This window comes from Trichechus manatus, unplaced genomic scaffold (genome assembly GCF_000243295.1).
Source record: "Trichechus manatus latirostris isolate Lorelei unplaced genomic scaffold, TriManLat1.0 scaffold00103, whole genome shotgun sequence".
Classification (NCBI taxonomy): Eukaryota; Metazoa; Chordata; class Mammalia; order Sirenia; family Trichechidae; genus Trichechus; species Trichechus manatus.
In genome coordinates this window covers 7,635,774-7,651,822 of record NW_004444039.1, presented here as the reverse complement: position 1 = coordinate 7,651,822, position 16,049 = coordinate 7,635,774, and the positions used below count along the sequence as shown (strand labels likewise).

Below are 16,049 nucleotides of genomic sequence, written 5' to 3'. Positions count from 1 at the left end.
TCTGGTTTATGTGGCCCTTTCTGTCTCTTGGGCTAATACTTTCCTTGTGACTTTGGTGTTCTTCTTTCTCCTTTATTCCAGGTGGGTTGGGACCAATTGATGCATCTTAGATGGCCGCTTGTTAGCTTTTAAGACCCCAGACACCACTCACCAAAGTAGGATGCAGAACATTTTCTTAATAAACTTTGTTATGCCAGTTGACCTAGATACCCCCTGAAAGCATGGTCCCCAGATCCCTGCCCCTGCTACTCTGTCCCTCGAAGTATTTGGTTGTATTCAGGAAACTTCTTAGCTTTAGTTTAGTCCAGTTGTGCTGACTTCCCCTATAGTGTGTGCTCTCCTTCCCTTCATCTAAGATAATTCTTGTCTACTATCTAGTTGGTGAATAACCCTTTCCCTCCCTCCCCATCCTTGTAACCATCAAAGAATGTTTTCTTCTGTGTTTAAACCTTTTCTTGAGTTCTTTTAATAGTGGTCTTATACAATATTTGTCCTTCTGTGACTGACTAAATGCACTCAGCATAATGCCCTCCAGATTACTCCATGTTATTATTCACAGATTCATCATTGTTCTTTATTGTTGCATAGTATTCCATTTTGTGGATATACCATAATTTGTTTATCCATTTGCCCATTGATGGGCATCTAGGTTGTTTCTATCTTTTTGCTATCGTGAACAGTGCTGCAATGAACATGGGTGTGCATATATCTATTCGTGTGGTGGCTCTTATTTCTCTAGGATATATTCCAAGGAGTGGGATAGCTGGATCGTATGGTCTATTTCTAGCTTTTTAAGGAAGCGCCAAGTCGATTTCCAAAGTGATTGTACCATTTTACATTCCCAGCAACAGTGTGTAAGTGTTCCAGTCTCTCCATAACCTCTCCAATATTTATTGTGTTTTTTGGATTAATGCTAGCCTTGTTGGGGTGAGATGCTATCTCACTATAGTTTTGATCTGCATTTCTCTAATGGTTAATGATCGTGAGCATTTCTTCAAGTGTCTTTTAGCTGCCTGAATGTCTTCTTTGGCAAAGTGCCTGTTCATATCCTTTGCCCATTTTTTAATTGGGTTATTTGTCTTTTTGTTGTTATTTCTGGTCCTTCTAAAAGAGCTCTTAATTACAAATTCTTTTACACTGTGTTTTACCTTACCAGTTATTGTTACCTTAGTTCTATACTGTAGAATCATAATCTCAGACCTATAAGATTATGTGGTTCAGTCCAATTTAAAACCTAAACTGACTCTCACCAAAGAAGATATATAGGTGGCCGATAAGCGTATGAGAAAATGCTCCACGTTATATATCATTAGTGAATTGCAAATTAAAACAACAATGAAATACCACTGCATACCTATTAAACAGCTGTAGAGTCGACGCTGACTCATGGCAACCCTATGTGTGTCAGAGTAGAGCTGTGCTCCATGGGGTTTTCAGTGGCTGATTTTTCAAGTAGATCACCAGGCCTTTCTTCCAAGGCACCTCTGGGTGGACTCAAACCTCCTGCCTTTTGAGTAGCAGCTGAGTGCATTAACCATTTGCACCACCCAGGGACTGCTACGCACCTGTCAGAAAGGCTGCGTTCCAAAACAGCACCACCTGCTGGTGAGGATGTGGAGCAACAGGAAGTCTCGTTCACTGATAGTGTGATTGCAAAATGGTTCAGCCACTCTGGAAGACAAGCTGGCTGTTTCTTACAGAGCCAGTCTTACCATTTGATCCTGCAATCATGCTCTTAGGTGTTGACCCAAAGGAGCTGAAAACATACGTCCACGCGGAAACCCGCACCTGAACGTATATGACAGTTCCATTCGTAACTGCCCTGAAGTGTAAGCAACCAAGATGTCCTTCCTTAGGCGAGTGGGTGAGCGTGCTGTGGTGCGTGCATACAGTGGAATACTATTCAGTGAGAAAAAGAAATGAGTTGTCAAGCCCCGAAAAGACGCGGAGGAACCTTCAATGCACACTGCTGAGTGAGAGAAGTCAGTCTGAAAAGCTACGAACTGTATGACGTCAAAGCTGGAGCCCAGGGCATTTTTAAGGTGGTGGATCTATTCTGTAGGATGCCATACTGGTGGACGCGGGACAGCATACATTTGTCAAAACCCACAGTGCTGTCTGTGCAACACAAAGAGTGAGCTCTAATGTAAACTGTTGTCTTTACTTGTCGTTGTTGTTTGGTGCCATTGAGTCAGTTCCGACTCGCAGCGACCCCGTGTCCAACAGAACGAATCACTGCCCGGTCCTGCGCCATCCTCACAGTCGTTGTTATGCTTGAGCCTCTTGCTGCAACCACTGCGTCAATCCATCTCGTTGAGGGTTTTCCTCTGTTTTGCTGACCCTCTACTTTACCAAGCATGATGTCTTTCTCCAGGGACTGGTCCCTCCTGATAATGCATTATTCTTAGTTAATAATAATGTATCAATATCGGTTCATCAATTGTAACAAATGCACCAAACAAATGTGTGGGGATGTCTGTGGGATGCAGTATATAGGAAATCTCTGTACTTTTTGCGCAATTTTTCTGTAAACTTAAAACTGCTCTAAAAAAAGTCTATTAAAAAAATACAAATGAACCCCACTGTGATGCCGTGTGACTTGCACAAGCTCACACAAACGGGAAAAGTGAGCTTGAGGGTGGAAATGGCGGTGGATGGGGCTGCAGGAGCCCCGGGGAGAAAGACTCCATGTCAGTCAGGCAGCGGTGACCACCCTGCCCGCCCCACATGATGGCTTTGTAAGAAACTGCTTTGTTCTGTTGATGAAATGAGTCCTTTAAGCATCTTACAGTTGAAAAGTACAGTCTATTAAAGTCATTAGAACAATGGCTTACGACTTACAAAAAGGAAAAGCAGCTCATTTATGACCTTACGTGGGCATATTCAGGGTGCGGAAGTTCACTTATGTCACAAGAACACAACACAAGACCTAAAGCCGACGCTTCTGAAAGGTCCGTTAAGATTCATTTTGAGAGCAGATGTTTGATTCTACACATATATAGTATTTCCTTTGGCACAAAGGCCGTTTCAACAGTTACTGTATTGCAAATCTCTTTCTCGAAGTTAATTTCAACTGTCCTGGGAACAGCTGCCTCCCGCATTCTTAAATACATGAACTGTGACTATGAAATAAGGAAGCCATTGTACGCAGCATGCGGAACGTTGATATGTTTTAGTGTAAACCTAGAAACTAATGTGTGTAGACGTTTATTTTCACTAACTGTTACTTCTCGAAATAATTACTAATCATCTTATTACTTTAGAATTTAGATCTTATTCTGGAAGGGACATTACGTCCAGCTCTTCAATGAAGGCTCCACGTTGCTGGCTGGTAGTGATAACACATAACAAACTCACTTCTATCCCTCTCCCCCTTCCTCTCTGCGCACACAAACATTGTTGCCTTAGTTAGCTGGTTAATTCAAGGGAAGTCTAGCTTTGGATTGAAATAATCGATAAAAATAACTCCAATTATCCATTTTATTAAGTTTGTAGAAAGTTGGACTGATAAGGTACTTTTAGAGGTTTTATGTTTTCACGGCAAAAATAAGCAAAGAGTGAAATGTATCAGCTTACCTTAAAAAACCAAAATCAGCCACAAAGAGGAATTTTTCATCTAAGATTTCCTGTGATTCTGTCCCAGATAATTAAATTGTTTGGAAAATCTCAACTTTCACGTTTTAAACCCTAAGATTGTTCAGACTCAACAACAGTGGTAGCAGATGATTTGGTGTAACCGTTTGTAACACCCAGGGACGTCTTACAAAAGTAGACACATCAAATAATCACTCATTCCTCTACCTCTGCTCTTTTCGACTGAAAAGCCTGTTACCTGAGTTGATCCCTCTCCAAAGGGGTTCTCAGTGGCTTTTGGTCATTTGAAAAAACGAAGTTCACTTTTAAAGGAGGAAGATTTGCCACCCTGAATCCACTCAGCTGCAAGGGGTTTGCTTTTGGTTTTACTGTCCTAAAAAGGCTTTATCTGCCACCGCCCTTCCTCATTCCAGGGGTGGGGAGGGGAGGAGATGGGGAAGTCACTTAGCCCTGCCAATGATTACTGCCTCTCCGGGAGCGGGGGAGGCTTGGGGTGCGAAGGCTAGAAGGATGGACTTAGACGGGGCACCTCGGTGGTGAACAGGACCCCCTCAGCTACGCCACGGCCTTCAAAGTTACAAATTGAAGAATTTGAAAGGAGCATATCTTAATTAAAATGTTCCCAGGCGATGGTTTGAATAAATTATGACTGCATATTAACTTGTTGGCCCTCTGGTTTGGAGTTTAAGTTCTTGGCTATAAAAAATTCTAGTAAATGAAATAATCTTGCCCATTAAAGTAGGCAGTTTTAAAACTACTTCTGTCTTGATTTAGGTAGAAGAAGACAAGACTTAAATCCTCTAAAAACATTTGTACATCTTCATCAACTAACACGAAAACTCAGGTGGACCCTGGTGGATTCAAACTGCCAGCCTTTTGGTTAGCAAGCACTACACCACCAGGGTCAAAACCACAGTGTGATCCCGTCTCACCTGACATGGCTGGCACAAATCAAAAACACAGAAAATAACAAATGTTGAAGAGGTTGCGGGGAGATTGGAACTCTTATGCACGGCTGGTGGGAATGTAAAATGGTACAGCCACTATGGAAAATCATATGGCAGCTCCTTAAAAAGCTAAAAATAGAAATACCATATGATCCAGCAATCCCGCCCCTAGGAATATATTCTAGAGAAATAAGAGCCGTCACATGAATAAACATATGCACACCCATGTTCATTGCAGCATTATTCAGAATAGCAAAAACATGGAAACAACCTAAGCTCCCATCAACAGATGAATGGATAAACAAATTATGGTACATACACACAATGGAATACTACACAATGATAAAGAACAATGATGAATCCTGGAAACATCTTACAACATGGATGAATCTGGAGGGCGTCATGCTGAGTGAATGAAGTCAATCACGAAAGGACAAATATGGTATGAAACCACTATTATAAAAGCTCAACAAAAGGTTTACACACAGAAAAAAACAATCTTTGATGGTTACAAGGGAGGGGAGAGGTGGGAAGGGGAAATCACTAACTAGATAGCAGACAAGTGTTAACTTTGGTGAAAAGAAAGACAATGCACAATATAGGGGAACTCAGCACAACTTGGCCAAGTCAAAGTCATAGAACCTTCCTAGATACACCCAAACACCCTGAGGAACTGAGTTACTGGGGCTGCGGGCTAGGGACCATTGTCTCGGGGGACATCTAGGTCATCATAGTTCATAAAGAAAATGTTCTACATCCTACTTTGGTGAGTGGCATCTGGGGTCTTAAAAGCTTGCCAGCGGCCATCTAAAATACATCTATTTGTGCCCATCACATTCGGAGCAGAGGAGAATGAAGAAAACCAAAGACACATTGAAAATACCAGTCCAAAGGACTAATGGACCACATGAACCACAGCCTCCACCAGCCTGAGCTCATGCGAACGAGATGGTGCCTGGCTGCCACCACCGACTGCTCTGACAGGGTTCTGGACAGAGCAGGAGAAAAATGTAGAACAAAATTCAAATTTACAAAAAGACACCAGACTTACTGGTCTGACAGAGACTGGAAGAACTTCCAAGACTATGGCCACAGGACACCTCCGCTAACTTAGAAGTGAAGCCACTCCCGAAGTCCACCTTTCAGCCAGTATAAAACAAACATTGGAGCCCTGCTGGCACAGTGGTTAGCAGCTCGGCTGCTAATACAAAGGTCGGCAGTTCAAATCCGACAGCCACTCCTTGGAAATCCTATAGGGTCGCTATGGGTCGGACTCAACGGCAATGAGTTTTTATAAAACAAACAATACACGTGTAAGGAATGTGTTTCTTAGTTCAACCAAGTATAGGAGACTTAATGGGCAACACCTGCCCAAAAGCAAAGATGAGAAGGCAAGAAGGGGCAGAAAAACTGGGCGAATGGACACAGAGAAGTCAGGTGGAAAGGGAAAGAGAGAGAGTGCTGACACATTGCGGGGATTGTAACCAATGCCACAAAACAATTTGTGTATAAGTTTTTGAATGAGAAACTAATTTGCGCTTGTAAACTTTTACCTAAAACACCATAAAAGTATTTAAAACAAAACAAAAATCTAAAGCATGGGTTGGTCCAAATCCTAAAGGAAACTTTAGATATAAAAGGTTGAGAACAGTTTTCTCTTAGAAATATCGTGAGACCAGAAGAGTTAAAACTTAAAAGACATACATATTTAATGACCTGCTACAGAGTCTACATTATTTATAGTAAGTTAGGCTACCCTCTGGCTGAGTTTTAATCTGATCAAAAGCAAACAGTTAAACTTTGACTTTGTTAATGGACATTTGGCCTTTACATTGAGAAATGGGCTGAAAAGAAGTATCTACCTGGAGGAAAAAAAGTGATCATAAAAAAGTATCTTGCTTCGGTGAAAATCAGGCCTCACCTTGTCTATAATTTTAACCACCCCCAACTATCTGTATTTGCATGGGGGTTCAGCTGAGGGCAGGATTGATAAATTGGCGACTAGAACAGATTTTTAAAATCCAAATGATTAGCATTAAGAAGTACATCACCGTTACGTAAATGTTACCCACACTGATTTATGAGTAGTTTTATTCTACTCTACAATTATACCCTAGTTGTTCGCAAAACTAAAGTAATTCAGGAAGACCCATGAAAAGACAGAAATATGCCAACAAATTTAACACCAGAAAGTTAAGGAAACAATCATATTTTATCCTAGTCATGGAATTCTTTTCATGACCTTTCTCTGGCCAGATCCGCACAGAATGGAATAATAGTTTGAATGCTGATCTGGACAGTCCATAGAAAAAAGAAATCAATTATTTTGTAATTATAAGTGTAAAGATTAGGCCTTAGTTTTTCAGCTTAAGACCTTTGATTTGAAGGAACTGCCAAAGAATATTACAAATCCGCCAACTGCATGGGATAGTAAGTAACGGTGTCTCTACTGGGTTGGTGCCAAGAGATCGATTCAACAAAACGCTTCAGCAAAGTGTATTTGAACCTAGTACTGAGGAAGCTATGTACATTAATATGAAAAAAGGCCCCAATGATCAAACAATATGAAAACGGTAGACTTCTTTTAGTCCACAATTGCTTTCATGTTGGGGGGGATAAAAAAGCTCGCAGAAACGAGAAGATTCCATTTACCATGGTAAGCATAAATGATGAGAAATTCCACATAGATTACCCTACAGCTGCTTCTTCCCCCAAATGCACCCCCCCAGCATACTTGTGTGAGCACATGTACACACTCACACACACACACTCGTGCCAGTCTCTGTCCAGAGACATCGTTCACCTCAAAGGTTTACATTTTGCTGTGACAACTGAGCGGAGCAGCAGTTGCCGGGCGCAGCTGCCGTCTGGAAGCAAAGGTCAGGAGGTGGGAACAGCAGATTCAGTTCCAACTGTTAGCTCGGGGGAAGGAAGTATTCTTACAGCGAGGCAGCCTTGGAAACTCAAAGTCTCAGCAGTGTGCGGTCAGTTACTAAAAACCCCACAGAATGCGCATCTCAAAATCCAATTTGAAAATAGAAGAAAACAAGAATTACTCCAAATACTTGAGATGTTAAGTACCTGTAGCTTTTTGTGGTGCGTGTAAGGGCACTGTAAATTATTGCGTCCATCAGGAAGGAATGATTTTTGAAATCCTGTAAATGTTACGGTATTAGGGAACAGCAATACCAAATACTTCCACATTCTCTCCTGATCCTTATCATTTTATAAACATACAGTGTTTACATAGTTGTAATCAGTGGGGGAATAAATGAAATAATTTTTATCATAGTTTTCTTCCCCAAGGCCATCTGATCAGGCAATTCTAAAAGCCCTTTCCTTTGCAAAGATGCTGTGAATCTGGCTGTAACTGTTTATCATGCATTTCACTGCTGTGCCGACAGACCATAGTTAGTGAGGAGAAATGATTTTGATTTATGCTATATCAAGCTTCAGAATCTTTTGAATAGATGTTTTATAAAGTAGAAATTTCATTTTAAAGTTCAAGTATGATTTTTATATATACTTTGTAATAGGTTCCTCCCCACCTCAAACCTTAGAAGCGGATAAAAATATCAGGAAAGTATGCTTCTATGCGTATGTCTTAACACTTGTCAAAAGATTCTGTAATATGATGTTTCTGAACCAACATTTTCTTATTGCATACTTTCCCTATTTTTAATATCTGACCAAAACCTTATCATATTGCTCTTTCTTAAACCATGGTGGTGTAGTGGTTAAGTGCTATGGCTGCTAACCAAAAGGTGGGCAGTTCGAATCCACCAGGCACTCCTTGGAAACTCTATGGGGCAGTTCTACTCTGTCCTACAGGATCGTATGAGTCAGAATCGACTCGATGACAATGAGTTTTTTGGTTTTCAAAGAACTGAAGTAGATGCTCTACTTTATGACGATGGCCATTTTGAATTGAATTGTCCCACAGCACAATATGTACTCAGTAATAACGGCTGTCATTATTATGGCTAGCCATGATGCCTAACGGGTGCTCCATGGATCACTTGCATTTTGTATAAAATAACATGTATGTTTTACACCATGTTTTTCAAAATCTGGGATGTGATCCCTCAGTGGGTGATGAAATCAGTTTAGTAGGTCTCAGCCAGAATTTTATAAAAATTACTTAAAATAGAAAAGAAAATATCTGAATACGTTGTACGTGGTAAGAGGAAGTACTGTTGGGTAAAACATGTTTCAACAGTGTGAGTGGTGTGTGTGTATGTAAAATGTATTCCGTACTATGGATTGTCTTAAAAAGCTTGAGAGTCACTGTCACAAAGCATATGTTTCTAAAGAACATAATTAAAAGATAAGTATTCACCCTAGAACAAAGCAAAACATCTACATTTATTTTTCTACAATTAATAGTCAATTCTTCTCTTTCATATTCATAAACACAATTACTTGGCTTTGTACACTGAATTCAAGGTATTCAAACCGTTTAAAAATAATTTTTCTATTTGTTTTTCATGGGCCTCATTAGAGAATTAATAGGCTAGTATTTGTTGATATGATTATTTGCCACAAATGGATTCTCATTCTTCTTGCATTTAAGAAGAAAAACATCTGCCATCGAGTTGACTCCAGCTCCTGGCAACTCAGTTGTGCTCCACAGAGTTTTCGATAGCTGATTTTTTGGAAGTAGCCCCAGTGGAGCAATGGTTAAGTGTTCGGCTGCTAACCAAAAGATCAGCAGTTTAAATCCACCAGCTGCTCCTTGGAAACCCTACGGGGCAGTTTTACTCTGTCCTGTAGGGTCGCTTGGAGTCGGAATTGACTCAACGGCAGTGGGTTCTGTTTTTGGTTTGGTAGATCACCAGCTGTTTCTTCTGAGGCACTTCTGGGTGGACTCGAACCTGCAACCTTTCGGTTAGCAGCCAAGCGTGTTAACCATTCACACTACCCAGGGACTCTTTCTCATGTCTGTCTTCCATGAAATAACAGTAGATCCAAGGACTCTTGATATTTAGTTTACTGTTCTCTAATAAGGACCTGTCTCCATGGCAAAGATGTGCTCTTTATGACAAATTAAGCTACAACACAACAGCATCACATTGGAACTGGATGGAAAATCGTTCCATTCGTCTACATAAAACCCATCCACTTCCACACATAACTTTCCGTACTAAAACCCTTCAAATACTTATCAACCCTCTTCTCAAAAATCATAATGTTGTAGGCAGAAAAAAAGGAAATCAACCAACTTAGTTATATTTTTCACTGTGCATTTCAGTGCTATAAAGAAAACAGGCAAAGGAGAAAATAAAAAGAAGTGAGTCTTTAGGGGTCAGTGTTGAGGAACAATGCAGAAGTCGCACAATCCCTTGAAAAATCACAAATTCTGCTGTAACAGGAGCCGTGGTGGCGCAGTGGTTAAGCGTTTGGCTGCTAACCAAAAGGTTGGCAGTTCGAATCCACCAGCTGCTCCTTGGAAACCCTATGGAGCAGTTCTATTCTCTTCTGTAGGGTCGCTATGAGTTGGAATCGACTTGACGGCAATGGGTATACTGACATCAACATTCAGAGCTGAAGAGTTAGGTGTTGGAGAACAGCTATCAGGAGAGTGAGCGTTAGATCCTCAAATGGAATTCACAAATGTGCCACTTCATTTTCTCAACATTTACTACCATTCACTGTAGTGTTAGACCATCCACTGTGACCACTTTGGAGTAACAGTTCATGTTTAACCGAAGGGAGCTTTCACGGCAAGTCTTCCTATAAAGGGCAAAGGACAGTCTGAGTCCCCGAATTCACAACGTAGCTCGAACCATTTACTGAGTACTTAGTGCAGCAACCCAGTGAGGGACTGGACAGAGAGAAGAGTTTCCAATCAAGTGGCGAGCGGCCCAGTGTTACCCAGAAAATGACAATTCCATATGCCAAGTGCTATGATTGAGGTCTACTCAAGATACGAAGAGGAGACCTGGCGGCGAAGTGGTCAAAGAGCTCGACTGCTAACTGACAGCGTCGCAGCCACACACGAGCCGCCGCAGACAGACGGGTGGTGACTTCACATGAGGTGCGTCGGCCTGGAGTCGACCCGGGTCTCCTGCACGGAAGGTGAGAATTCTACCACAACTATCACTGCCCCCATGCAGTAAAGGTTAAACGATATTAAACTGCCAAATTTGAGACAACAGGTTCATTTGGTTCAACCTACTAGTGATACACCATGAAGTGTGTCCGGGTGCCACAGGGGTCTGGGATCGCCAGCACACTCAGGCTCAGGAAGACTGGAGACACCAAGCTGAAGAAGAAGCAAGGCCAGATCGACCCTTCTCCTGGCAACTAGAGTGGGAACAGGCACAGACTGGGATTTTATCCAAGCACTAGGATACTACTTAAAGTCCTAGGATTGCCTAGGTATTCAAAAACATTATTCAACAAACTTTAAAACACCAAAGGAGAAATTAAGAAAAATTTCTAAGACAGTTGATTGTTGATTAGACCTCCTCAAAAATGACAACTCTTCTCAAACCTTATTCCCTTCAATCTTTACCACAGATTCTTAACACATGTGCCATCTGATTATTCACGAACGTTTGAGCTCGCTTCATCGCTTCACATCAATTGGTGAAGAGTTGTACGTGTAATCGTCACGTGTTGTTTTAATGGCTATAGAGTGTTTCATGGAGCCATGGTGGTGCAGGGGTTAAGAGCTCGGCTGCTAACCAAAACATCGGCAGTTCAAATCCACCAGCCGCTCCTTGGAAACCCATGGGGCAGTTCTACTCTGTCCTATAGCGTCGCTGTGAGTCGGAATCGACTCGATGGTAACAGGTTTGGGTTTTGTTTGTTTGTTTCGGGTGTTTCATTGCGTTCTCACCATAGAGAACTTAACCGCCTTCCTTCTGTATGCCTGCATGTCTTCCTGCATGTCATGCAGAAGAATTTCTCTATCATAAATGACATTTCCAGAAACAGCTTTTGACATGCATGCTTTATCTCATGCTTTCCTTCAGGCAAATTCAGGAGCGTGAGGTTACTGAGCCAAGGGGCACGACAATTTTCCTGAATATTTCCTTGGCCATTTGCTAGCCAAGTGGAAGCGGGCTCGGTACTTACTGTTTTGCTCCAAGTGAGGCCTGTGGTGTGGTGTTCCTTGATGTACGCTTGGAGCTCGTTCCAAATGTTCAAATATGACTTCACCCAATCCACGTGGCGCAGGTCACTTTGTTATAAAGGAAAACGGAGAGAGCAGAGTTAGGATCTAAAATAAATTTTAAAAAAAATGAAGGGAACATGGCTATCCAGTAAGTAAGGCTCCCGATGGCCCTGCAGAAATCGCCCTCCTAGCCCGGGATCAGAAGAGACTGTTGGAGGGGAAGGCAGCCCAGCACTCCCTTGGGCTGAGGGGAGCGGGTGGTCCAGAACCCTGCACTCCACTTGTGAAGCAGGATGGACCACAGGAGAGGGGACACGACCCAAGTGAGCAGCCTGGGGCAACGTGTTCTGGTGACATCAAATTCACTCATGGACAACGAGACGGTGAACATGGAGGGGAGACCGTCTCTTCCTGTACTGCTTCCGACGCAAAACGAAAAACAGTGCACTCTCAGGAATGAGAATGGAATTGAAAAGAAGAGAAGTCACTGGGCTTGCTTTCTAAGTTACTAAGTCAGTTGGAAGTATAACCTAATTGGATGACTTTAGTCATTTATGACTGGTAAAAGAAAGCTGGTATCGTAAAAAAAAGATACCCATTTCTTACAAAGGAGTAACACGCCATACTTCTAAAGGACATTCAAATTATCTTAATTTGATGCTCATAATGGCAATCCAAGCTAGGCAGAGTATGACGAGTATTTTTAATCCCTACTTTATTGAACAAAGAAATAATAAAATGCTTACTTTTCATAACAGAATTAACATACAGGATTAAAAGAACTGTTAGAAATATTAAACTTATAGATGAAAATAGTTGCATTTCCTTTTGATGATGTCCACCCACAGTCTTTCCCCACCTCCCACTTTGAATGAAATAGTGGTAATGAGACAATGATGAAATTCCAGTTAACAAAAATTTAATTATCTACCTGGGCAATTAATCTGAAGCAAATCACAGAAGGAAATCTCTACTGTTAAAGCTCTTGTTGATGATGATTTTTTTCTGGACATGTTTTACACCATGCTTAGAATCTCATGGTATTATCAAGTCCTGCCATTTAGGAAAAATGAAATGAAGGACTGGAGTCATAACTACCTACCCCTCAAAGAGGACGAATGTGAGTGTGGCTTTTGTTCTACATTTTTTGATTTACTGATTATATTAATCGAACCTATGAGAAAATTTCTTTGTCACTTTCTCTCACTTTTACAGTCAAAACCCAAAAGGCTCAGTGTAGCTCCGGAAGACTATGTGTCTGTTTCCTTACAGGATGGGGTAATAACAGTACCTATCCTATAGGGGGCGTTCCTGGCTGGTGCAAATGGTTAACGCGCTAACCACGAGTCTGGAGGTTCAAGTCCACCCAGAGCTGCCTCGGAAGAAAGGCCCAGTGATCTACTTCCGAAAAAATCAGCCATTGAAAACTCTACGGAGCATAGTTCTCCTCTGACACACGTGAGGTCTCCAGGAATCGGAACTGACTGGATGGCACCTGGTGGATCCTGTGGGGTTTTTGAGGTTCTTAGTACAATGCTCGGAAACCCCGGTGGCTCAGTGGTTAAGAGCTTGGCTGCTAATCAAAAGGTCAGCAGTTCAAATCCTCCAGGTGCTCCTTGGAAACCCTAAGAGGCAGTTCTACTCTGTCCTACAGGGTCGCTATGAGTCAGAATCGACGGCAACGGGGAGTACAATGCTCACAAACAGGAAGCAGTATGTCCAATAGCTCTTACTAGAGCATTAAATTTACTTCAGTATAAATGTACACACATACATATATGTGACTATTTAATACATACATACGTATTACATACATGTGGAGCCCTGGTGGTGTAGTGGTTAAAGCGCTTGGCTGGGAACCAAAAGGTCAACAGTCTGAACCTACCAGCAGCCCCACAGGAGAAAGATGTGGCAGTCTACTTCAGTAAAGATTTACAGCCTTGGAAACCCTATGGGGCAGTTCTACTCTGTCCTACAGAGTCACTAGGAGTCGGAATCGACTTGACTACAGTGGATTTTCGTTACATGTATATTTGTGTATGTATGTACAATACACACACGTCTGCAGGCTTTATAGAAAGAGCCTATTGCACGTTCAATGAACTTTCCATTACGAAGTTTAACAACTGATGAAATGCAAACCTGTGCAGGCAAATTCATTTTTCTTTTAACCCACTGGAATATCATTTTGACCTGAAGAAAGTCCTAGCAAAACTTGTAGTAGTAAGGAATAACGTCAGTCTCTAAGGGATAACGCATTACGCTGGACCCAACTATATATCGGGAGTTGCAAACCCATCCTTGGTTTTCATTTACTGGAAGCTTCTGGAAGACACTATGGTAGAGGAATGTGGATTTCAATAATCATGACTCAGAGATGCCAAAATAATCAACCTACTCTATTCATTTATTGGCAAAAAGCCAAACAACTAGTTAAGCTAGTTGTAAGGGTGACACATGTTTCTCCCATTCTAACCAGGACCTTCTATAGTGTCCCAGGTTAGCACGGTCGGTAGTGGTAGCTGGGTATCAGCTAGTTCTTCTGGCTAGAGGAGGCTGTGGTTCACGTGGGCCGTGAGTCTTTTGGACTAATTGCTTCCTCGAGTCTCTGGTTTCCTGCACCTTCGCTCCAGGTGGGATGAGGCCGATAGTTGTATCTTAGATGGTCACTCCCAAGCTTTTAAGACCCCAGACGTTATTAGGGAAGTAAATAATGTGTTGCTTCGTTGATATCGTGAAATCCCCTGCCTGGAAATTGAGCTGGATTGTTGTTTGGTTTATACATCTTTTTCCTAAAGAAGATAAACACAAAACCTACTCCAGGTAGCTCAGTACCCACTAGGAGAAAAGCACAAAGTTCTCAGAGCTCTTGAGGAAGGTGGTTGTCCCAATACCCTTGTGCAGGCCTCTGTCCCTCCCTCCCACTGTAAACAGTACTCCCCACCCCCACATTCCACCTTGGGGGTACAGGTACCAGAGCGGTATCTCTGGCACATGCTAGGGATGATCAGCTAATAAAAGCTTTGACTCTCTGAAAAAAAAAAAAAAAAAAGACCCCAGATGCTACTCACTACACTAAGATGTAGACCATTAGCTTTACGAACTATGTCCTGCCAACTGATGGGGTAGATTAACCAGTGAGCAAGGTACCCACGGGCTTATGGTGAACAAGGCATTTCACATGGGTGAAAAACAGGTGAAATTGTGTACTACAGATTAGCAAGTAAGCACAAGTAAGCCTGTGCATATCTTGCGTACTGGGTCAGTCCCTGCCAGATGACCTAGATGTCCCCGGACACTACGGTTCTTATCCTTCAAGAGCAGTAACTCAGTTCCATGAGATGTTTGGGTGTGTCTAGGAAGTGCCCATGGCTGCTTTTTAAGTAAAGAAATGTTGGTACCTATTTCCTAAACCGAACAGTGGAAAGATAGGTATTTTTGGTATGGTGATTCTTTATACCTTGCACATATTTTGTAAATATTCTTTTGCATCTACTTACCATTTATTAAAGCAAAAAATAACCTAAAAAAGAAACAGTGATGTCAATTTTAAACATGGAGTATTGATCAAGGACCCAGAACTAGAGTGGCTATTTATTTATACATTCTATGCAATTTCTCTATAGTCCATATACTTTGTTTGGATAATGTTCAAGATCCTTTTACGTGAGTTCTTATTTTCAAGTCCATGTTAGTAAAATAAAGAGGTGACTTGAGGCAAGAGTCCAGGTGATTTAGGCCCTCAAATTCACGTTCATATTAATGTTGCTGTTAGGTGCTGTCTGGTTGGCTCTGACTCATGGTGACCCCATGTACAACAGGACGAAACACTGCGTGGTCTTCACGATCGTGGGTACGCTCCAGTCCATCACTGAGGTCACTGTGTATTTTGAGTACCTTCCAACCAGGAGGACTCATCTTCCAGCACTGTACAAGACAGTCTTCTGCTGTGATCCATAGGGTTTTCACTGGCTAATTTTCAGAAGTAGATTGACAGGTCTTTCTTCCTAGTTTGTCTTAGTCTGGAAGCTCTGCTGAAACCTGTCCGCCATGGGTGACCCTGCTGGTATTTGTAATACTGGTGGCACAGCTTCCAGCATTATAGCAACATGTAAGCCAGCACAGTACGATAAACTAACAGATGGGTGGTGGATCTGTTATTTATACTTTAGAATGCAGGGTTCACACTGATCTGCTTCCCACAGCCATCTGAACAGCTGCTGCTCTAATGGAAGCCCCTTTCTCCACCCCAACTGCATTCCATCTTAGCGCAATCTCTGGCTTCTCTCTCGCTGGCCTGCTTCATACCCTCAGCTCACTTCTGTTCTTTATTTGCACTTCATTTCCTGATTTCTTCTCTCTTCTATCTCTTCACCCACCAACTC

General features: G+C 42.0%; 1 protein-coding gene across 2 annotated transcripts in view; it reads right to left on the bottom strand.

Annotated features, from left to right (window-relative positions):
• The window catches only part of CAP2 (cyclase associated actin cytoskeleton regulatory protein 2), a 186,158-nt gene that overhangs the window by 24,665 nt on the left and 145,444 nt on the right, over positions 1-16,049 (bottom strand). Inside the window, exon 7 of one of the 2 annotated variants that reach the window (XM_004382980.1) lies at positions 11,625-11,730. The exons of the other annotated variant lie outside the window; for it this stretch is intronic. Coding sequence (XP_004383037.1) covers positions 11,625-11,730 — 106 coding nt within the window. The remainder of the gene's footprint in view (positions 1-11,624; positions 11,731-16,049) is intronic. 2 annotated transcript variants of the gene reach the window in all.